The 23,610-nt window shown below is 43.6% G+C and overlaps 1 protein-coding gene across 1 annotated transcript in view; it reads right to left on the bottom strand.

Moving 5' to 3' along the window:
- LOC109511987 (receptor-type tyrosine-protein phosphatase delta-like) overlaps positions 1-23,234 on the bottom strand; it is a 44,666-nt gene extending 21,432 nt beyond the window's left edge. Inside the window, exons 1-18 of the mRNA XM_019863422.1 lie at positions 23,014-23,234; positions 21,175-21,183; positions 18,363-18,473; positions 15,515-15,526; positions 13,892-14,161; positions 11,595-12,176; positions 11,129-11,274; positions 10,904-11,048; positions 8,138-8,443; positions 7,305-7,498; positions 7,119-7,145; positions 6,758-6,875; positions 5,930-6,517; positions 5,508-5,605; positions 4,404-4,660; positions 2,963-3,056; positions 1,063-1,165; positions 1,012-1,019 (exon numbers count right to left, since the gene is read on the bottom strand). Coding sequence (XP_019718981.1) covers positions 1,012-1,019; positions 1,063-1,165; positions 2,963-3,056; positions 4,404-4,660; positions 5,508-5,605; positions 5,930-6,517; positions 6,758-6,875; positions 7,119-7,145; positions 7,305-7,498; positions 8,138-8,443; positions 10,904-11,048; positions 11,129-11,274; positions 11,595-12,176; positions 13,892-14,161; positions 15,515-15,526; positions 18,363-18,473; positions 21,175-21,183; positions 23,014-23,167 — 3,222 coding nt within the window. The 5' untranslated portion in view covers positions 23,168-23,234. The remainder of the gene's footprint in view (positions 1-1,011; positions 1,020-1,062; positions 1,166-2,962; positions 3,057-4,403; positions 4,661-5,507; positions 5,606-5,929; positions 6,518-6,757; positions 6,876-7,118; positions 7,146-7,304; positions 7,499-8,137; positions 8,444-10,903; positions 11,049-11,128; positions 11,275-11,594; positions 12,177-13,891; positions 14,162-15,514; positions 15,527-18,362; positions 18,474-21,174; positions 21,184-23,013) is intronic.
- Positions 23,235-23,610: the final 376 nt, after the last annotated feature.

The raw sequence follows: 23,610 nt of genomic DNA, 5'->3' as shown, positions 1-23,610 counted from the left end.
TCCTTGGATCAGTTCTTTACGAAACAGCAGGCAAAAACCACTTCTGAGAGAGAACATGAACTAAAGAGGGCAAAATACGGTGAGGACTCACTTAAAGGTTAGATGACCATCATTTTTATTCTTTACTCTGTTCTTTGTTTTTTACATTCTGCACAATTCTCATTTATTGTGCAACCATCTAATTGTACCATGTATATGTTTCATACTTTGATGCATTTTTATGCTTTAGAAAACATTTATGTCTGAATTTTGGGGTGGCTTGGAACGGATTACGGCATTTACATGGAAAACGGGTCTTGACTTCCAAAATTTTCGAGGTAAGAAATTTCTTCCAGAACCAATTAATTTCGTACGTTAGAGGTACAACTGCATTTGGTTTTCCAGTTGACTCTGACATACGGTCACGTCACATAGTTGTGTGGCATCAACGGGTACCCTTTCATCTGTCCCCAACACTGTCAAAACAGAAGCGATACTTGATTGAGCCATTTCGTACTCAAGCACTAGGTAAAGAAGTGTCCTTTGGGAAGAAAAATAGACGCTGAAGTAAGTGAATTGGAGATCTTTCTCTGCGAGTCATTATCATTTCACCTGCATTCAAGGTGAGCGAAGACCCGTAAGAGGAAGGAAGTATACACCCCCCCTCCAAGCTCATCCCGTCCATCATCTTACCTACTTAATCACGCCGCTTTTCTGACGCTTTCATTTACATACACGCGCGGGCACACACGCGCGCTTCGGCTGCAGCCGAAGAGATAAGCCAGACGGGACGTAATTAAAGAAACGCCCCGTTATCGAGGTGGTCTTGTAATCAGCTCTGGTCTTATGGGGGCTTCTCGCCCTCGGGCTTCTCAAGTTTTGCAAATCTTGAAAGGGCTCAAATTAACATGTCTAACCGGGAGCAAATGGCGGCCCACATTATGCGTCTATTGACAGAGGGGAGAGAACGTTAAGACCGCTTGGTTTAAAAAGTAATGCTCATCGAAAGTGAGAACAGTGGCTCCAGCTCACCTGTGACCCTAATGAGGATAAGCGGGACATTAAAGAATAAAAAATCAGCACTATCTTTAGGCAGGTCTTGGAAGTAGGCGGCGATGTACGCCTTGGGCTCCGCCTGTCTGCGGCGCCGGAGGCCTCTGCTGGTGCGGTTTATCTCCTGTAGCAGCTACAGTGTGTGCGGGAGCAAAAGAGGCGCATGATAAGATGTGGGAGTGTGCTGTAGCAAACACATGAAAACCACAACAAACCATATCTGCCTGTCAAGATTTTTTTTTCCCCTTCTTTCTTGTTCACAAGCTGCAAACGCTGATAGCAGAAGGCAGAGCACTGACAGATCTGACTTACAGTATCTCTTCTTTTGGTTGGGAAAAATAAGCTGATGAAAGAGTGCAACTACATCAACAGTGACGAGAACAATTCAAATTGCAATCATGTCTCGCCATTGTTTGAACCTCCGTCGCGTAAAACAGAGCTGAAACACTTGTCGACCCTACGTGAGTTTGAGGGACGCTCTATCGGAGACGATCTTCAAAATTGCATAAAATTTGCAAAAAAAAAAAAAAAAAAAGATTATACAAACAATACAGTATATTAATTCCCTTGGTGTCAATTGATTGAATATTTTATGTGTAGGGAGGTGTTTGCAATTAAAAAAAATATACACATATATAATTTTTTTATATTTTATATATCGAATTATTTTTACATTGGGGGTAAAAAAAAATTCTCAGCATTTTAGACAGTTCAATTTGACCAACATGAAATACATTTAATTGAAAATAACAATATTCCATGAATAAAAAGTGTATTCCTTCAAACTACAGGTATTACAACTATGTTTGCCAAATTCCTTTTTCAAGCATCATGCATCAGGTGACTGATGATACTATATATATATATATATATATATATATATATAATTTTTCTATATTTTATATATAGAATTATTTTTACATTGGGGGGAAAAAAATTTCTCGGCATTTTAGACAGTTCAATTTGACCAATATAAAACACATTTAATTGAAAATAACAATTTTCCATGAATAAAAAATGTATTTCTTCAAACTACAGGAATTACAATGACCAAATTCCTAATCCCAATCTATGTGAGCATGAGGGAATGAGTAAAAGTCATTTACAAAATATGTTGATAACCAAATATAGAGTATCTGGCTTTTTTAAAAAATTGCGATGGTATATATATATATATTTTGAACAAATTCATTTTACGTATCGAAATTCCCTGGAGCTTAAGTCCATTTACTTGGCATGAGGATGCTAATTATGCTAATCACGCCCGTCAAGTCATTCGGGATTCACATCTGTGACTCGGTGTGCATGGATCGTCAGCGTGCATGTGTGTGAACAATGCATGCGCCTGTCATTCACATGAGACTGTGTGGATGTGTGTTTTGCTCTGTTTTGGCTGCAGGGCTGTTGGAGCCGCCCGATAATGTCTTCAATCATCTCTGCTGTCAACAGCGACGGAATCTAGTTGCCCTTGGGAAAAGTTGTGAAAAGGTGAGTGCCAGTATTGACAAACAAATAAATTCTGACAGCGCGGCGACTTTTTTGGGCAATCGGTCAAGGCTCCAGACACGGGGCCCGGAGGCTCGAGCTGTAAAAGCCAATGCCAGATGGAAGGGAGCGCGCGGTAGCTTTCAGCCTTCCCGCCACATGATATATCCTTGCGTTGGAGTGAAAATACGAGGCACGGCTTCGGAATCGTGTAGCAAAGCTCTCAAAATGACAAAACGGGCTAAATATAAAAGTCAGCGAGTGCGTTGCGCGTCCGTCGCCTCACATCGTGATGGAGGCTCTCTTCCGGCTCTTCAGGTAATTGCGACAGCCGCAAAGAGGACGACGGGGGATTGGCTTTTGCAGTGCACTTGAACGGCTACTTGACGTCCTCGTTTGCATGCGCGGGCTTTTGAAGAGAAACGTGTGCGTCAAAGTCACCTACCTCCTCGAAATTCATCTCGTCGGGATTGTCCCAGGGTTTGACGAACTTGCCGCTGCGTTGCTTCTTCAGGGGCACTACCACGATGTAATACGCCCTGGAAAGGACAAGACGTCGGGGTCAGATAAGATTTCAGAAGCACGTCGGAAAAGTTCACAAAGTTGCGAGACTACTGAGTCGTTACGTTCGTTTCTCAGGAAGGGCGATACTGGTTCATCATCCAAAAATGAAAGACATATCCAATAAACATTGAAAATGTACCTCATGAACTTATTTAGTCAAGACATTCGGTACAGTTCTGGAAAGTTTTTTTCTGAAGTTCATGTTATGCTGCACTTGGACGTTTGCGACTCAAGCGATGCCTCGAGATACGAGCGCTTTGATGAGTTTGTTTGTTTCAGACACGAGTTGCCAATTTATCACTGGTTGTCTTGAGATACGAGTAAAATTTGAGATACGAGTGTGCACACGGTTAACATACTTCATGAAAACGTACAAAATAAGTTCTTGTAAAATTAAATTAACGAAATAAAACATGGAAATGCTTTAAAAAAAAAAACTCGATCTGAAACTACATCGAAGATTAATAAAACTATAATTATAGCAGAAATGTTCATTTTGTATTAAATATTTAAATGTATTTAATTTGCTATCGCTGTACATCTGTACCGAAGATGGAAGGTCAAACAGTCATTTGGGAATTGCACTTTAGTTGTGACTCTTTTTTTTAAATCTGGCACTCAACATATCCTCCAAATATTAAAAAAAAACAAAAAGTAATACTAAAAGTAACAAAAACTAGAAAACTAAGCATTTTAGAAAAAAAAATGAATAAAAAGAATCACAGCTACTCTAAATTCAAATTGAATTTATTAAAAAAAAAAAAATCAAAACAAAATAAAACAAACTAAATGACACATCCTAAACCTGGCGTTTCAAACACCCACCACTCGATGGTAGCAGCACACTTCAAAAGATCCAGCCACAATCAATTGACATTGGTTTCCTTGCAGTGGAAGAACAATGTCATTTGCTGGCAGTCATGCACGACTCACGCCACACGTTTGGCACACGTATCTTTGGGCAGTTTTGTCCAATTCTCTTTGCAAAACCTCTAAAACTCACCGTGCGTGTGGTGTCCAAAAATTTTCGGAAAAAAAAAAATGCAGTGGCTCAAACTAACGTGAAAACAGAACAACTTAACAGGACGGTTTCAAGCACTGGCATGGGGTAGAAGCAGGCAAACGGCGTTGAGTCGAATCACAACACGGTTTTGAAGTATTGGTCGACGATAAGATGTGCTCCCGCGTTGGCCTTCGCTCAACCGTTCTGGCTCTGAATGGCAATCAGACACTTTGCCGGGGCTTCGAGGCTTATAACAACTCGACCGATGTCACAGTGAAACACCTCAGAAACGAGTGCTTCCCGGGCGGCACCGACTCACCGCACTTTTTCTGACGTCTGCACCGAAGGGAGCTCCACCGTCACCATGCCATCCGTGTTGGTCTTGCCGATCAGGTAGGGCTTGGTGCGAAGGATGTCGGGCGCGGTCATGGTAGCCACACGGTGCTGCAGACCGCCGGCGCTGTTACCGCGGTTGGTCAACAGGAAGGAGTACTGTGTCTCCGGTTGAAGCCCCGTAATCAGTTTCTGGGTCAGTTTGCCGTCCACCTCCACGCTTTGCCCGTCGTCGTACAGGATCTGGATCCAAGGAATGAAAGATTCCGTTTGCAGGATTATCTTACCCTCTGTTTTAAAACACTATTTATTTATTTGCAATGTGTTCTTCAGTACAATATTTTTTTTTACAAGCAGTGGAAAAGATGGAAATTTCTTCAAAATTTGATATGAGTGGCTACCGGCTTCTAGAGCAAATTAGCAATGGCGACAACTGATCTTACAGAAACAGAAAAATTTTATGATTATTTTTTATTATTTTCCACACTAAAAGGCGCACTGGATTATGAGGTGCACCTTCAATGAATGGCCTATTTTGTAATTTTTTTCAAACACTGGGAGAATCGTATTATAAGACGCAATCTACAATGCATCCACTAGATGGAGCTACACTCAAGGAAACGCCAACAGAACGGTCAGATGTCAGTGAAACGTATTTAATAAAGCAGCGACACAGTTCACTTCACCAACAGCAAGTTATAACATTGACTCGTTAACGTTGAACTCTCTTACCGCTGCTCTTTTTACGTGTTCAACTGCGTAACCGATCGCCTGAAGTTTGAACTCTGCGTTGTCAGGACGTCTCGAGCAAGGAGCCATTTTGGGGTCGAAATATTACCGTAATGACCGTACACAAGGCGCATCGGATTTTCAGGCGCGCTGTGAGCTTTGAAGAAAATGGAAGGCTTTTAGGTGCGCCTTTTAGTGCGGAAAATACGCTACGTCGTTATCCTTCAGTCTTTGCGTTGGTCGAGAAGACTTGTTCATTTAAACAACCGCCCCCCCCGAAAAAAAATTCAACGACTGCAGAACTTTCACCTCGGGTCAAAGGTACTCTCCATCCATGAGTTTCCCGGAACAGATAACTCACCGTGAAAGGCTGAGCGGCGTTGTAGGTGTCGGGGATCTCCCACGTCAGCAGCACGGACGTCTTCATGGCAGCTCTCACGTGGAAATTCTTTGCAAACACTGCTAAAAGAAAGGGGGAGCAGCTGATTTAGACTCGTGACGTCCTCTTGCCGCTTCCCTTGCCATGCCAGGACTTACCTTCGGAACACCCCCAAAAGAAGACTACCGTACCCTGAACACTGTCCTCTTACCTTAACACCGACCATCATATGCAATGACTGACTTTTAAGACACGAACACATGGGAGGTAATAAACAGCTCGAAGGAGATGACGACTAAATCCGAATACCTTCTTGTGGTTAAGAGCTGCCTTTCGGAGCTTGTTGTTAGATGCATAGGGGACATAGCAAGCAAGAGCTAAGACGGCTGAGGGACTGGTCATACCTTGATCCAAAGGCTGTGTCCTGATTTGGACACTTGGGCTATAGGGACCAGAACCCTTGCTGGTGAAGGCACACATTTTAATATCGTAAGTGGTTTCTGCCTTAAGGCCGTCCAAGATCACTGTGGATTCGGGGGCGGTGATAAAGAGTTCCGAGGGACTGCGCGGGCTGTTGATGTCCTTGTACTGCAGCGCGTACTTGACGATGTGGCCGTTGCGCTCGGCCAGCAGCAGCTCCTGCCAGCTGACCTGAATCGTGGAGGTGGTGGCGGCGTCGGCCGTGATCCACTGGGGGTAGCCGCTCGGCACGTCTTCGTTCGTGGTCACCTCCTTGACCGTCTCTTCGCCAAATCCCACCTTGTTGCGCGCCGAAAGCCGGAACGTGTACGAGGCGCCCTTATGGATCTCTCTGGTGGTGTAGTGGTTGTCCCGCTCGGGGAACTCGATGACTGTCAACGGTTCCAGGTCTTTGCGGCCGAAGCGGAGGCGGTAACCTTGCAGAGGCCCGTGGGTGACTGCCGGGGGATGCCATTGGAGGAGAGCGGTGCCCATGTTGGTGGTACTGACCATTAGCCGAGGTTTATCAGGGACTGTGGCGGTAGAGAGAGGAGTAATGTTACTGAGCACGTTCTTGCAGCTCATCCTGACCGGTAAAGACTTACTCAATGCGTACCCGGGCACATCGCAGAAATTAAAACAACAGGTCAATCAATCTTGATACCAAACACAGCATATTATGGTGCAGTATTCATACTTTGTACCGAATTGTACACAATGTAACGTGACTTTCTGACATCACACGCCTGATGTAAATGCACAAGTCAACGTACCTGCGCCAGTGGTCGTAACAAGTTTGGGCTTGCTGCGCGCGCCGTCGCCTTTAGTGGTATAGGCCGCCACGGTAACAGAATATGTGGTCTCGGCCTGCAGCTCCGAGATGACCATTTCCTGTTGAGACGCGGGACTTTAACGACGTGTCGACGAGCCCATCGGTATTTAACAGCGTGTATGCAGAACAGGCACATTCTCGCAGCTGGAGGCATGCTTCCAGTGGACAAGGATAGGGATGGCTGAGTCTTAATATATATTGATAGGCTGCTTATTGATCAACTGCACAAAATTCACATGCCATTCATGCTTAGGACGACAACGGGGGTGGGAGGAAGACTCGTATCTGTTTGGACTACTCACATGATCAGTTGAATCATCATATTCCCACTGATTGGGTGTGGGGAAAGAGACAACACATAAAGCCAATAATCATTAATCACTTTTGCGGTCACTCAGCTAAGTCATGATTCATAATAGTCATTTTTCCCCATTTGTCGGTGAATCGAAAGGAGATAAAGCAAAGAGTGTTGGGTTTGGTGCGCGTACCTGGGCATCATCAATCAGGATATCCTTGATGACGGGCTGTCCTATGGGCTCCCCATTAAGCATCCTGACATAGTGCACCTGGTACCCCCGGATCTGCCCATGTTGCTTGGTGGGCATCGGTGAGCGCCAGATGACTTTAATTGACGACGAGTTGACAGCTTCCACCTCGACTTTACGAGGTGGCCCGCTAGGAACTGGGGGGACACCATGGGATAGAATGGAGGGGGGAAAAAAAAAGGTCAACATAACAGTCAACCTATTTACTCGCGGTTTCGAATCTTCTTCCGTCGTGCAAAATAGTGACCCCCCCCGGCAAAAAAAAAAAAAATCACAAATTTGCAGCGACAATATCTCAACAATGGCAAAAGGGGGTAAAAAAGAACAGCAAAAATAGGTCTGACCTGACCTGATCTTGAAACATTAAAAATGGGTAGAGTGGGAAAAACGTGTGGAGCCAAAAGAGTGGCTTCAAGCGATTCAAAGCTTGAAGCGCAGCAAGAATTTTTTGGCTATGAAGCAAGCAAAAAAATATATGACGATAAAAATGATTCAACCACATCACAGTTGAAAAACTTTTTTTTTTTTCACAAAAAAAGGCCTGTTGTTAAAAATAAGAAAAGAAAAAAAAAATCCCACCGCCCAAGTTTCAAAAATGACAGGTGGGATCGGAAGTATAGGCCATACCATGTGTTGAAATTGAGGCAAAAAACGTTGGGGGGTGAGGGTGGGGAAAAAGTCGATCAAAAGTCCAAAGAGTCTTGTGAGAAGCAGGCGGAAGGGATTGTTAGTTATGGCTGTCATGGCGAGGAACTTTGGAACTGGCGAACACGTACCGTCCTCCTCGGTGCGGACCAGCTGTGGCGTACTTTGCGGCCCTGCTCCGACATCCGTATGAGCGGTGACTGTCACGTGGTATTCTGTCCATTTTTCCAAGTGTTCCAAAAGGTACTGAGAGCTTTCCGGGGGGATGTCCGGGATCTGACGCGGGGTCTTGTCCTCCCCGTCGGTGGCGGCGTACTGGATGCTGTATCGTGTTATGATTCCGTTCTGCGATTCCATCGGGGGCGCCCGCCAACTTACCAGGATGCTCGTGGACGTGGGACTCGAGCACCTGACTTCTGCGGGCGGGCCGGAGGGCTCTGCTTTTGTGCAATTTCAGAGCGGTTGTCGTTTGGCGAGGCCGTGGTTTGTTTTCATTTTGGTATTTTTTTTTTTTTTTTGATTGTGGTGGTGATTGTCGAAATATCCAGATGGAGGGGGAAAAAAAAAGGAAAATAAAGGAAGATGAGGACAACGCACAACCAAAGATGGGAATGAACCAAAAAACACAAAGTGTAACACAAAACTGATGATGAATGGAGGGTGTTTGGTTGGAAAGAGGACAGCTGTGCCTTGTGTAAGCTACCGATACACACTTCACGTAACCGTTAACAATCATCTTCTGGGTCAAGGCAAATTTGGCAAGCAGTTACCATCAATCCAAAAACATAAAGGTTGATGCGTTCAAATGGGTTTGGAAAGGAGAAAACTGCATTCGTCACCAACCTTTCCGAAGCCTGTTGGTTTGTGGTAAAAGCCTGATTGTACGACAGAGAAGCTTCCCAAGGAGACATGACTTTGGTTTAGTAGATTCTCAAACATCGGCATGCATCCCAACACACAATCGAGCCGTGTGTTCACGTCTGTCATACCTACCTGAGAGTTGCTGTCTTGTCTTTTACAGACCTCACGTTTACAACAGACGCCTCAAAAAAAAAAAAAAAAACAAAAAACGCCACATAGCCGTCGACACAACTTGATCTTTCTGTGAGGCCGTTATTATTACCCTTATCGTTAGTGTTTTATAGCATCGCTGACCTTTTTAAAGGAGGCATATCAAGTATTTTCTCACAATTTCAAACTGTTCCAAACTGTCTCAATACGTTGAGGACAAAATTTGGGTCAAAACCCTCTTTGGGCGGTCATGTTTCATGCTAATCAGCTACCGCTCACCCCGAACAAGCAAGACACGAAAGGCTTTTGCTACCATGACGACTCAGGCAGCAGTTAGCGGGCCTACATCGTCACCAAGGCAACAAATTGCACTTGTTAATGATAGTGTGCGGACATCAGTGCTTGACCTCCACAGTACCAATTTTACTGAACGGTTTATCAGAAGCTAATCCGTGTCTGTGCCTATGGGTAGTGTAAAAACGACATCATGGGCAGAGGAACTTGCAGGCTGTTTAAATTAGCCGAACGTTAAGTCATACTCGAGCTAAATTCCCTCACAGACATTTTTTATTTATTTTTTCCTTATAAAGAAGGAGCTCACAAAAAATAAATGAAGAAATAAATAAAAACATTTGTGCACAAGCAGTAAAAAAAAAAGAATCTGCCGGTTTTAGTGTCCGTAGACTTGCTTCTGGGCTTCACAGAAAGTTCATTCTCTCTTCTGTTTTTGGCATGCAAGGTCGAGAGGAGGCTTCCGAAGGGACACGCGTGCCCTTTGGCTTTTAAGACGCTCGAGTGAAGCCCTCTTCAACCTCGTCGGCTCACCGTGCATTTAAAGGGGAACGATTATTTGCCGGTAGGGTGCAGAAGCGAGAATCGAGCTTTTAATGACGCCGAGTGTTAAAATGCAGACTCTTTCTGACCAGCTGGAGTTGTTTGTTTCTTTGGGACACCAATTCCACCCCTATGCTTGCAATTTAATGTTCACTTTTTTTTTTTTTCTGGATAAGGTATCTTGAGCTTTTTGCTGAACACCTTAAAATGCCAGAAGATGTCTAAGCGGAAAGTCGTCCATTTGTGCCAGGAGGCTATTTTGAAATTAAAAGAACAAGGGGGAGCCAATTTTAGCCTGGGTTGTTCGTGCAAGAATTAGCAAGAGAGTAACTGCCGCACGTCCACTTCCGGTTCATTTGATGAGTTTTGAAATGACGTGTTTTGACATCATCGCTTCAGGTATATTTGTCATTTAAACTATTGTAGTCAACTCTAAAAAGTTGATGGTGGCGCATCAACAAGATTAGGAGATTACCGCTCACTAGAAATATTTTCCGGTCAAGCTTTAGCCCCTTTGTCTCAATCTAGAGCACAGGTGTCAAACTCAAGGCCCGGGGGCCAGATTTGGCCCAGTACATCATTTTACGTGGCCCGTGAAAGCAAATGTTGACTTCCATGATGCTTGCTAAAATTTGGACCGCAATTTCAAAATTCACATGTAATATATAAGAGAGCTATTGTAAGTTTTCTTGTTACCAAAACCCTCATTCCAATAACTTAAACTATCGTTGAATAAACCATTATTCTTGACTTCCTTATATGGTTTCACAGTAATAACGGCCCTCCAAGGGAACTGGTAACTATAATGTGGCCCGCGACACAAAATGAGTATGACACCCCTGATCTAGAAGGACAATAAAAATAATGATTATATTAAAATATTAAAAATAAAAAGAATCGGAATATAATATTTCAATATCGTAAATATTATATTTGACCCATAACATAACAGGGGTGAAGGCCAGCCGTGGCGTAAACCTTTCATCCCAATTCATTTGTTCGGCAGGATACATTTCAAAGGCGTCACCCCGCGGATATGGAAGAAGACCTACGTGTTTGCGGGGTCTCAGCGGAGATCTCGCTGGTGTACGCGCCGACGCCGTGCTTGCTACGGGCCGCCAGACGGAAGGCGTATGTGGTGAAGGGCTTCAAGTCCTTCATGAGGTACGTCGAGGTGGGCTCGAAGCTAATTCGCCTCTGAAAAAGGAGAGAAAGGCTCGTCATATGGGCGCGGATTCAAGAGTCAGGCGGAAGGGTCCGCGAACGTCGAGCGTTACCTCGTCTTGATCATCCCTCTTCTTGTACAAGAGATCGTATCCCGTGATTTGATTCTCCTGTCCCGTCTGGACCGGCGCAACCCATGACAACAAAATGCTGGTTTCCGACTTGGCCTCGCCCTTAAAGTCCGTCGGTTGGGAAGGAACTAGACATCGGAATGAAGCCACGTTGACATGTTGAGCCGCAGTGTATTTCAAGAGAGGCTCATCTTGTCATCCAAAATAGCCACAGCTATAAATCACAGCTAATTAAGTCAAAAGACTACGTTTTGGTTTTCCACTGCAAGTTGACAACAAGCTATTTGCATTTCCTTGTTCTTGGAGTTCTCCGGATGACGTTTGTTGACAGCCCCGACTGAGATGCTCCCAGCGCCTTTTAACAACCGGAACCGACTTTCCCAAGTGTCTGTGACGAAAATGTTTGTACTAAAACGGTTTACAAAGAGGAAAATGAAAGCCAGCTCACCTCCCGTCTTTGCAATGATCTGCAGATCTGGGGAGAGAGGCCCATCGCCGACCGACGTGTAGGCGAGCACCTTGATGTAATACGTTTTGTTCGGGATGAGGCCTTGGATGGTGACAAAGTTCGCCCCTCGGACGATTTGCTTTTCCCACAGGTTGACGTGCTGGCTGGAATCCAGCGTGTAGTACACCCTGTAGCCCATAATCTGCCCGTTGGCTTCCTCCGGTTCTTCCCAGTTGATGACGGCCGTGGTGGCGCTCAGCATTTGGCCCCGAACCCGGCGCGGTGCCGTGCTGGGCGCCTGCTCGGCCGTCTTGGCCTCCACGCTCTCGCTGGGCGGGCCCCTGCCAATGTTGTTGACGGCCACCACGCGGAACTCATAGTCCGAGTAAGGGCTGAGGCCGCCGACGCTGTAGCGCGTGGTCGCCACGCCGTCGATTTCCTTGTACAAGTCTTCCGAGTACTTGGACTTGTGCTGGACGATGTAGTATGACACCGGTTCGGGATTGCCGGAATCCCACGTCAGGGTGATGCTCGTGGCGGTGCGCTCTGTGACCACCGGGATGCCGGGATTCCGGGGCAATGCTGCAGAAATGCAATGTTTATCATTCAGGGACCCAACCGCAATGTGTGAAAATCGAGATGGAATGTTTCTGTTCTTTTAACCCTCGCACAAGCTTTACACACATTAAAACTTACTGAAAATGAAAAAAAAAAGACATAAAATGCAGAGAAAATGCACTCCAGTGCTGATTCGTGTTGTGTGCTGCAAATGCCCGTCATTGCCAGTAGTTTGGTATGGTTGATCCCACTTTTTTCAGACCGAAACCAGTTGGGAGTATTCACACTTGAGTACTTACCGAGACCGATTACCAATATGACTCGTACTTTTGTGACATAAATTTTGAAAATTAACACAGCGATAGTTCATGGTAGACAAAGACCTTTCTGTTTTTATGAATCAGGTGATGATTCGCCAATGTCTCAAATGGCCACAGTGTGGCTCCAATTACCAACAAGTGAGACATGTTCAATATCTTTTATTTTATTTTTTATTTTTTGCCTTAAGTATCTGTCGTCATTCAGAAATACCAATATTTTGCAATAAGGCCAATATTGACCCGATAATGATAGTATCGGTCCGCGCCCATTTCTAGCCTGGGGTATTGAGTTCCAGTGAAATGTTTTGTTGCGAGAGAACAAAAAGTAAGTCTGTCCTTCCCATATGCACACATGCAGGAGTTTTAACCTTCTCCTGAATGGTCAGGATCTTCCTCTGGCAAGAAACGAAACTAAAAGTGTTCCATCCATGAATGGGTGATGTTAGCAGCGGTCAATGACAGCCACAGAGAACGAAAATTCCATGCAACTGCTCCAACATGTTTTATTTTCATGGGCACGGAAAAAAAAAAACTTGATTGCTATAAACCGTAAAATCCGTGATATCACCTCGATTTCTCCAACAGACAATACTTGCTACAAAACTCTGCAAGATAGAACTGGGCAGTGATCGGTAAGCCGCTGCACAATGAGGAAATAGCGTTCATCCGGCCAGCCCCGTGCAACCGCTCGTGCGTACGAAGCGGCGTGTTTGAAACCACGTTGCTCATCTCCGACACGGAGCTGCTTATCACTTGAATAATTTAGCGGTGGAATTTATGGCTTTAATTCCTCACGCGGCGGAATATACCGGCAATAGATTGTCTTTATACGCCGCCTGAACTATGCTACAGGGAGCCCTCGCTGTCAGGCTGTTATATTGTGACTAATATCTCTGTTATGTCTCTGGAACAAGAAAAGCTTGTCCCTTGTGTGCATGCGGTGGCGCCCGCTCGCCGGATTGTCCTCGCGCCGATATGATTGCGCCTCGGATAACATGTAGCGCGCCTGCAGAGGACACCAAATGGTCAGGCAAGCCTCCCGCGTTGCTCTCCGGCTGCGAGATAAACCCCCAAACTCGATTTGCTGCCGTCTGACACTGTTGACCCGACGTGTTGACCCCTCCGAGCTCAGCCACAGATACGATGCGGACTTAAAAACTTGATGACTAATGTACCGATTGGTTTCTTTTGTTTATCATTTCTTTGATTGACTCATGAATGGGATATTTTTATTCATTGCAATCTGCTATTTTCAAAACTTCGACTGTCACATGACTATAGGACTTACCCAAAAAAAAAAATATGACATGATAAGGACAGTACTTAGTCGTTTTAATAGGTGGTAGTAGTAACACGTATGAGTATCATTGTTGTTATAAGAGAGTAGGATTACCGAAGTGGCGAGGGCGAAAGGAGTACCTTTGACGGTGATCTGCGCCACGGCCTCGATGACGCCCAGCGTGGACATGGCCACGCAGGTGTAGTTGGCCGACTGGCGCACGTCGGTCAGCTCCAGGACGTTGCGCCCGATGGGCATGTCGTCCTCGGGCGTCAGGTCCTCGGCACCCAGCATCCACTTGACGTACGGCATGGGCGAGCCCACCGCCACGCACGTGATGTTCACGCTGCCGCCCGGCATGATCTCGTTGTCCGTGGGCGGGATGGAGAAGCGCGGCGGCACCCGGCGCACTGCCACGGGACACAAAGACAAGGAGACCGCTTGAAAAGAGGCCCTCGGGCGGGAGACCGCCGGGATGATTGATCCGCGATGGACGCGTTGTGATTGATGAGCGATGCGACACCATGATGCAGTGCTGCATGCAACTTCATGTGATGAGCACCATCAGGACCAAAAGAACGAGAATGAGAATAGTAACAACACGACGCCATTAAAATAAAAAAAAACTGGTCGACAAATGTGAACAAAATTTTTAAATCTGAGATGGTGGTCAACGTTGCTACAGAAAAAAAAATAAAAATGCTCTGATTCCGACACCAGGTACACAAAGCCATCTCTGATTCAAAAATTGCTGTTAACTAATTCATACTTAAGTCACCGAGTAATACACTTACATTACAATTATACTTGTATGCTGTACAATATCGTAGAAACAAATATAAAATACAATAAACACTTGTGCTGAATACTGCCACGAGTATCTTTTGCGCAACATAATGATGAAGTCATTAACTCACTAGGAAATATGGACGTAGATACAAAGCATATTCACATGAGTGAGTTAGTACTTATGAAGTAATTCAATGACGATGATCATAATAGTAAAATTAACATCTTACAATTTTGTCAATGGTAAAATAATACTTGACTGGATTTATTTCATGATACTTTTATCCTTGCATTCTATTCATTTGTGGAAGAATGCAACTCACGACAAAAATAACAACAACAAAAAACAGGCTGAGCTGTAGACAGAAACTTGGGTCACACAAAAAAACACCCCAAATAAATATTTACGGCACACTCAACTCAAAATAAACAGTGTTGCTGCCTTTCATCTTTGGCCATCGCTTCCTGTGCGGACTCGCAAACTGAACGGCCCCGCTTTGTCGTCCATTATTAAATAATCCAGATTTAATTAATATCCAATCGGACGGCGTTGCGCGCGCTTCCCCGCAGACATCATATTATCCCGCTCATTTGAATATCATTACATTTGTGAGGGCTCATCATCATAAGCCGCTATTCTTTCAAGGAGCCCCCTCCCTCAGTCTCTTGGGGGCAAGGTTGCTTTTACAGCTTAACACTTGTATTTAGTGCCAATTACTATCAAGTACATATTCCTCATCAACGTCATTCGGGAAGCTTCCGTTCGTTCCGTTCAAGACTCGTTTTCCTGGATTTCTGGAGGCCAAGCAGGAACACTGACAGCATGCAAATGAGATGCAAATGTCGGTCTTGTGCGCGAACCAATATGGAGCACCGGCGGACAACTGAAACAATCATAACAATACCACTTGAGCATTTCTCTGAATGAACAGTGTGCGTTGCTGTATTTGGAGAAAAAAAGAAAACACACCAACCTTCCCGCAGCTCTGAAGGGGAGATGGAGGATTGTTTATGAAGGTACACAAAAAAAAAAGAAAATGAACACAAAGAATAAAGGAGAAAAACAAGGGGGAGAGTAAACAAGCGTCCAGATTAAACATCTCAAAGGACTTTGCCCTCTATACCTTGCTTGAAAATCTCAAATCACTGACATTAGATATTACTTAAGTACGAAAAAGCACATATTCATGTCAGAGCAGCACATACAAGACAAAAGTGTTGAGACAATCCCTTTAAAAAACTCAAAAAGTGATTTAATTAGAATTCCTCATCTCGTTTGATGTGGAAGAAGACGGAACTCAGGCTCTAAATATTTTAAAATGTACTTCAATATTTAAAAATGTACTTCAATATTTTTTTTTTCTTTGCAGAGTAGTTTTGTGAATCAGCGACTTCTTTTGAGGAGCACCTCTCCAATTTTGTGGAGCAATTTTTGGGGGGTATGTTAATCCCAGGGACCTGAAGCAAAGGCTTAAACAAATAAAAATAAATAAAAATAGGACAATATAATGAACGATCAGCTGGTTTTCTTTTTGTTTTTTTTTTAGATTCACCGGTGTTTAGTTCTTTAATTCACATTATGTATAGCAGCAAACTTTATTTTCTTGTCGAGAAGCAAAGGTAAACAACTGCTGTCATGTAATTTTGAGAACATTTATTGGGAAGACTTCAAAAGTTAAAAGGCAGGACTCTATTGTGAAAACAAAAAAGAACATGACTGATAAATCCTAAATATTAAATACTATATTCTTCTACTTTGAACCTTACGGGCTACTCCTCCTTGCTAACGCATGGCGTAGCGCACCGCAATTCACTTCCCATTCCGGCTCACTTTAGCATGTTTTATTTTCTCTCCAGAATCTCGACACTGATTAATTTTTCTCCTATTTTGCTGTTCAAAGTTGGATGTTATCCCCTTGAACGTGGTTCCAGCCAGCCGTCTCTTAAAAGTGTCTCGTATTCGATCACCCAATCACGTGATGCACTCACCGTGTCACTCTTAGGTTAGCTTAGCATTTAGTGTGGCGTCTCCATTTTTTTCTCATCATCCCTTCGTGAGAGTGATTCTCGAAACTAAAGTCGCTCACTGGCCACTATGCAGGTGACGATGACTGACTTAGGATCGGCTCCGTAACATGTTTAGGCGCACTAGTAGCCAGCCGAAGTTGTTGCTAGCTACCCGCTTCTGCGTAAGTAGCAGATAGCTTCCATCAACCTCTGACTACCGGTGGTGGGTGACGTAAAAGCAGCAAAGCTTTTTGGGACCGTCTCGTCTGTGTTTCTTCTCCCACTTTCTTTCGACTGTTGTCTCGTCTTGGCGTTTTATTCTCAGTTTTGCAATATTTTTTTTTCCAACACTCCAGTGTGGAATCCTTTCCTTGAAAACTCAAGTTGTGCCATTTATCATGTGACAGCGGGGTGAATTCCATTTAGGTTTTATGATCAGTAATGACACCAAGAAAAGGACCCCATATCCCCTCAAAAATGGCTGACTTCCTGTTCAGTTATGGGCATAAGACTTAAGAGAGTTATTCTTGTGTCAGACCTGTCCACTGTGTTTCGCCAAAAATGGGGATGGGGCTACGTTTTTGGCCAGAGTTACGTATTCTAATTTGTGAACTAATCATCAAATAGCCTGTGCTGATTTCAACATCACAAAATGTGGTGTTGCAGAGAGGTGCCTGGGAAAGCTTCTTTTGCAAGCGAAACGACATTTTTAATAGGGAGGCATGGCCCAGCTTTTCATTGAAATTCAGAATGGCAAATCAGCATCCTGACTAGCAGATCCCCGTCGATGGCGGCATTGCATCACTTTGGATTTGAGATCACCACGGCTTTGGCATTGAAGATAAATATTAGCGGTCGTCTTGGCTCATCGCGTTGATTATGGGGAAGAGAAATGCCAACACGCTGTAAGATGGACAAGTTTAGGCACCTGACACTTAACGGTATGAATCAGTATAGGACAACAATGAATTTGGTCATAGAAAGTGTGTGTCTCGATCGTGACAAAAGATCATTTATAAAGTGAGTAATTTTGTGAACACGGTGTAATAAGGCGAGTAACGTTCAACCGGAGCCATGCAGTGAGTTAGTGTCACTGTGAATAAAATATTTTGCCTCCAAAAGGCCCTTTCCCAGTTTGCTTTTCATCATTTTATAGTTTGAGACGTCGCAAAAGCAAAAAAAAAAAAAAAAAGTATCAAAGTCAATGTTCTGCTTGTTTCTCTTCACATAAAATGCATTTTCTGAGCTTTTTGGTTTTATTGTGAAAGGAGAGTCAACACTGATCGGTTCTGAAAGATGAGTCAAAAATGCTATCAAACGGCCGGCAACATGGGGGAACTCTGATTGAAAAATGGCTGGCAGCGAATGAGTCGATTAGAGCCTCTTCATGACCCCTGCAAAGCACTTTAGCTTTCGGACCGGCAACGTCCGTACTTGAGCATTAAACATTCAATAGATAGGAAACTGACATAGGTCGGTCGCCTTCAGAAAGAAGAACATGTGAAACATTGGTAAATTCCTTGATGCCCTTTCATTGTTGATCAACAGGGAGGAAAAGAGAATGCAAAAAAAAAAAAAAAAAGTCAAGTTAAAACAATGAGCAATTCTCGCCAACTGGGCCAGGTAATGGAAAGGGCTGGGGAAAAAAAAAGCGGAATCTGTATAGGTTCACACATCAGTGCGGGTAAAAGTGCAAAAAAGAAAAAAAATCAATCACTTAATCCAAATTAAAAGCAATTCAAAAGATACTTACAACATAGAACGCGGCCTTCCGTAGGCTTTATTTACAAACGAGTTTTAGTGCTGTTATCATACCTCGAACGTAAAGGTTGGCCGGCGCCGAGTAGCGCGTCCCATCGTTGTTGGTGGCCACACACTCATACTTTCCCTGGTCCGACTCCTCGCTCTGCTCTATCTGCAGGGCTCCTGTTTGGGAATCACAAACAGGATGGCAGAGGAGAATTAAAGTGTGCCAAAAACATCACGAGCATTTCTTTTCTTTTGCAAATGACGAAATATGAAGGAATTGAACTCGTTTCTTGAATCATTTGTTTGATCCACTAAGTTAGCCTCATCGTGCGCGAGACTCAAAAAGACTCACACAGCGGAACCTCCAAAGTCCAACACCGTCGTCCGTTACGCCTTCTCATCATTCGCAATTCAAATCGTCTGTTCCGGGGTCAAACAGGGCCATTTTTTTACGTTCTTAGCCGACATGCAAGGAGGATGATAAGGCATCTCTTGTATGAGCTCAGTCCTACCTCTGCACCCTAATGTTTAACTTATTGATTAAAAAAAAACAAAACTGTTTTCAGTGTCCACTGCAAGCAATAATACACGTTATTGTGTTTGTTGCAGTCTGGCAAGATCCGAGCAAGTCTTCTGAGATGATGCTTCCATTTAATCATTTTGTTGCCGTCCTGACAACGGCTTTAGTTTTGGGGATGTAAAATGTAACGAGACCGTGGCGGAACATCGATGCTGACTTCAACGTACAATTCAGCCATCTGGATATGAAAATGTGAAAATCACCATTGATCATGAGTTACATTTGTTTTTATTGTGACGTGTTTATTATACCTCAAGAAAAATCATAATTTGTTGTAATAAAAAACAAAATTGAAAGAATAATTCTATGGTAAACTGTACAACTTTGGGGCACATTTTTGTTCCCGAATGGTGCGCATGTTTAAGGCATTCGACTCTGGAGGGTTACTGTGAGTAACCTTGGAAGAAATTTACAAAACTAAACAGAATTCAGAAAAAAAATCATGAGTTTGAAAAGACACTCATCCTATAATGCCAATGCAGGTAGATAAATTTTATCGAGCGCAAGGGCTGGGGTACAACATGTAAGTTGACTGGTCAATATGGGGGATGAGTGGCACTGCTTTAAGGGAGACATGGATCAAACAAAAGAGGTTTACAGTCGAAGAAAGCAGCTGAACAAGAAAGGACAATTGAAAGAAAGAAATTTTCGAAATGAATTTTTTTTTTAGCATATTCAATCACAAATCGCCTGCCATTTGTATTTTTTTCACTTTTCCAAAAAAAAAAAAAAAAAAAGGCAGCATTGTGCAAAAATAAAAAATAAAATTGCTGCTCACATGTGGGGGAAAAAAAAAGAGCAATTGCAGGAAAATGCAAGGCAAATCCAACACACAACCCTCCGGAACAAAACTTTGTTTGTTTGTTTGTTTGTTTTTGACATGCAAATCTTGGCAAGAAATGCATGTCAGCACAACTTACAACCTTGCGACAACCCTTAGCTGAAAAATAAAATACAGGTGTATTAGAGGACAAAATTCAAAATGCTGGGCCCCTGAGCCAACAAGAACCAACCACTGCTTTTTATTTATTTCTTTTCTTTTTTTTTTTTTTGAGTTTCAAAAGACACCCATAAAAATCCACAATGGGATCAGCAGTGTGGTGTCACATTGACCAGACAAAAACAAACTGCTGCGGCTCCCCGGGTCAACATGGCCAAAAATTGAGCCAATGCATCCGCTTCCCTCCGTCCGACTCTACTGTTTTTCCCAAAGCCTGAAGACAAAAAAAAAAATACAAAAAAAAGTCAAAAGTTCCAAAGAGGCAAGAAAAGTCAGAAAAATAGGTGTGAAAGAAGTAAAAAAGCACCGTAGAAACTTTATCAAAAAAGTGGTTGTTTGGGCTTTTTTGTAGAGGTACAGGAGAGGAGAGCAAGTAGAAGAAATGGGGGGAAAAAATAGATTTTTGTGGGGGGTGGGGGGTGGGGGCGTTGACTCCACAGCAAGAACAGCTAAGGGGGGGAAAAATGCTTGGTTGTTTTAGTTGGACAAAAAGAGGGACGCATGATTTGCTATATGGCAAACAAAAATGGAAAGAGCTTGACAAAAAAATAAAAAAAAATAATAATAATTGTCATTGGATATGCTTTTTGTTGTTGTTGGAGCCAGGGCAAGCATATCACGACGGGGGCTTGTGAAAGCGGAACAGAACGGGGACATGGATGGAATCGAGTCAACAAAACAGGACAACTCAGAAAGAGGAGAACGCCATGGCGAATGACAAACGGGACAAACGTGAAGAGTGATGGCACTCAGTGGATGGCGGTGACAGCAAGAATGAAGTCTGGATTGCTTTTTGTTTTTTTGGGTTGGGGGGTTGGAAGAAGAAGAAAATTTCAACAGTAAATAGACGATTCTGGAGGAAATAGACAGGAGAGAGATCAAGAGAGAGAATAAGAACGTTCGGTGCAGGATTCAGCATTTGCGAAATCACAGGAACTTTCACATGGAGGAGCTTCTGAAGACCGTCTAGTGAAAAGGGGAAAAACTCTGGAGGCCTTTGTGTGCTTGCTGAACATGTGTCCCTTTGTGACTTTCGCATTTTTACATTTAAAACAACCCCAAAAGAAAGAAAAAAAAACCCAAAACGTGTCAGCTCAGTGGAAGCTGCCGTTCCTTACATGTGAGGTGAGCACTGTCTACGTGAGGGAAGTGTCTCTTAAATTGGAGTAATCGTACTCGTCGTAGTTGTAAGCCTGAAGTCGTCTGTTAGTAAAATGCATGCCATGCATTTTAATACTTGTTGGAAACATGAGAATTAGTGGAAGGGGGTGATGTGCGCTTTAGAGCTAAGCACTTACCAAAGGATTCTGTAGATTAAAAAAAAAAAAACACATATAGAGAGAAGAAAGACATAGGCGTAAGAATATGGTCATATTCTTAAAGTTGTTGGTTAACAAGAGGTGGCGTTAATTGCTTTGATCATCATCATCATCATGGCGCGGGGTTAGTTAGTTCTCTTGGAAACAAAAAAAAATAAAAGAAAATAAAAAGAAAAAAGACAAAGGTGGTCAAAAACACACGTTGCCAGATGCTGCAGAACACAAGTTGTTTTCAGGGGGGGGGTCAGTACACTGTCAGAAATAGGGGTACCGCAGGTGGTTGATGGCTTTGGTGAAGTACGGGTACCATCGCAAATTCATCGATTGGTAGAAATAAGGACATCGTAATCACTTGATGGGTTTGTAGGAACAGGGGTACCATCGGAAGTGAACAGGTCTGGAGAGGGCGATGAGTCGTCGATACGTTTGATAGGAATGCGGCTAACAGGATGTCGATGGCTTTCTGGGAAAAAGGCATCATGTAGGAAGTTGATATGGTTGTAGAAATTGGGCTACCGTGGGAAGTCAATGACATCCGAACAATTGCACTCAAACGAACTGCTCGCGGGAATGCAGCCTAAAAGTCGAGACTGTACTCCCAAACTCATTGTTGGATACAGAAGGTGGAGTCGGAATCAATGCGGACCGTATTTTTCGGACTGTAAGTCGCAGGTTTTTTTTCATAGTTTGGTTGGGGGGTGTGACTTATACTCTGAAGCGACTTTTGTGTGAGACACGTTATATCATTTTCACATGTTACTTTCAGATTTAACCACAAGTGGGCGCTCTAGGCCTGTGTTGATAAGTCAACGATAAGTCTGACGTATGCGACGTAGAAGAGGAAGGACCGCATCTTCTACCTCCGGAGTTGTTCAAAAGTGACACCGTCGATGAATATTTCGTTGGATTTCGTTATTTGGAGTGACACTGATGGTTTGGTAAACTTGTTCGTTCTTTATGCTCTAGTTATCTGAATCATTCTTAATGGGTTACGTGACGATACAAGGCACGTTCTCAGTTCGTTGTTTATGTGTCATGAAACGTTAGCATTTAGTATTTATTTTTATTTTGAATTGCCTTTCAAGATGACATGTCTGTTCTTGGTGTTGGATTTAATCGAATATCCCCCCTCCCCCCCGCCAAATGCGACTTATATCTGTTTTTTCTTCTTTATTATGCATTTTATGGCTGGTGCGACCTATACTCTGGAGCGACGTATAATCCGGAAAATACGGTACTGATGCACCTTCAAAGAGTGACTCATCTGACTCCTGATGTAAATTTCCCAAGGCCATAAAAGGTGCGTCTCCGTTTCCAAGGGTGTCAGGGGTGGATGGCATCACAGTGACAAGTTGTCGTACCCCTAAACGTGATTTTTCTGAGAGTGTAGATTATGTCGGATTAAAACAACAACAAAATAAAACACATAGCTGCTATATAGACCATTATTCTTTCTTCAAATCGGATTTCCAATAAAGGTCCATATACCACAGACAAACAAAATAAGGTACGAGAACTTCCGAGAAGAGATTTTCATCAATACAAAACCAAAAAAGAATGGACTCACAAAAACGAAACAAACACACTGCACCAACATAGCAGAAAGAAAAACCCCAAATCGGTTTTAGCCTACACATGAGGGGAGACAAAATTCCAACAGTCTAATGACAACACCAAAAGAAACACACTGGGGTAAACTCAGAATAGAACAGGAAATATTGGAAAATGCCATTACCTACAAAAATAATTTCTAAAAGTCATATTAAGGGGAACAGAGATGACATCAAAAAGATCTTTGATGACGGAGAAGCAACCTACCTGATCGCAGCTGTTTAATGCGGCCGTTGTTGTTGGTGGTATTGACGGGGAGGAAGTCTTTAAACCAGGAGATATCCGGGTCCGGGTTGCCGCTGGCGGCACAGAGCATGGTGGCGGTTCGAGTTCGCTCCACCACTTTGAGCTGTGGGCCCATGTCGATGGTGGGGAAACCAGGAGGTAGCTGGTCCTCTGGGAGACACACACACACACATACACACACAATTCTCAGGTGAGACACAAGTCTTGGGACTAAAACGTGTGCAGCGAATTCACCATTAGTGCGCTCTGCTTCGGTCTATTTTTTTGGCTTCTTTTGAAATGGCATTTGAACAGATAGCCACAGTTTTGGGCCTTGTATATTCTGTGCCATTATCCATCCATCCATCCATTTTCTCATCCGCTTTATCCTCACAAGGGTCGCGGGGCATGCTGGAGCCTATCCCAGCTGTCTTTTGGCAGTAGGCAGGGGACACCCTGAACCGTTGCCAGCCAATTGCAGGGCACACAGAGACGAACAACCATCCGCGCTCACACTCACACCTGGGGACAATTTAGAGCATGGGTGTCAAACTAGTTTTTGTAGTGGGCCACATTGTA

This window comes from Hippocampus comes, unplaced genomic scaffold, assembly GCF_001891065.2.
Source record: "Hippocampus comes isolate QL1 unplaced genomic scaffold, H_comes_QL1_v1.1 scaffold754, whole genome shotgun sequence".
NCBI lineage: Eukaryota > Metazoa > Chordata > Actinopteri > Syngnathiformes > Syngnathidae > Hippocampus > Hippocampus comes.
Note: the sequence above shows the minus strand (reverse complement) of the source record. Positions and strands in the feature narration are given on the sequence as shown.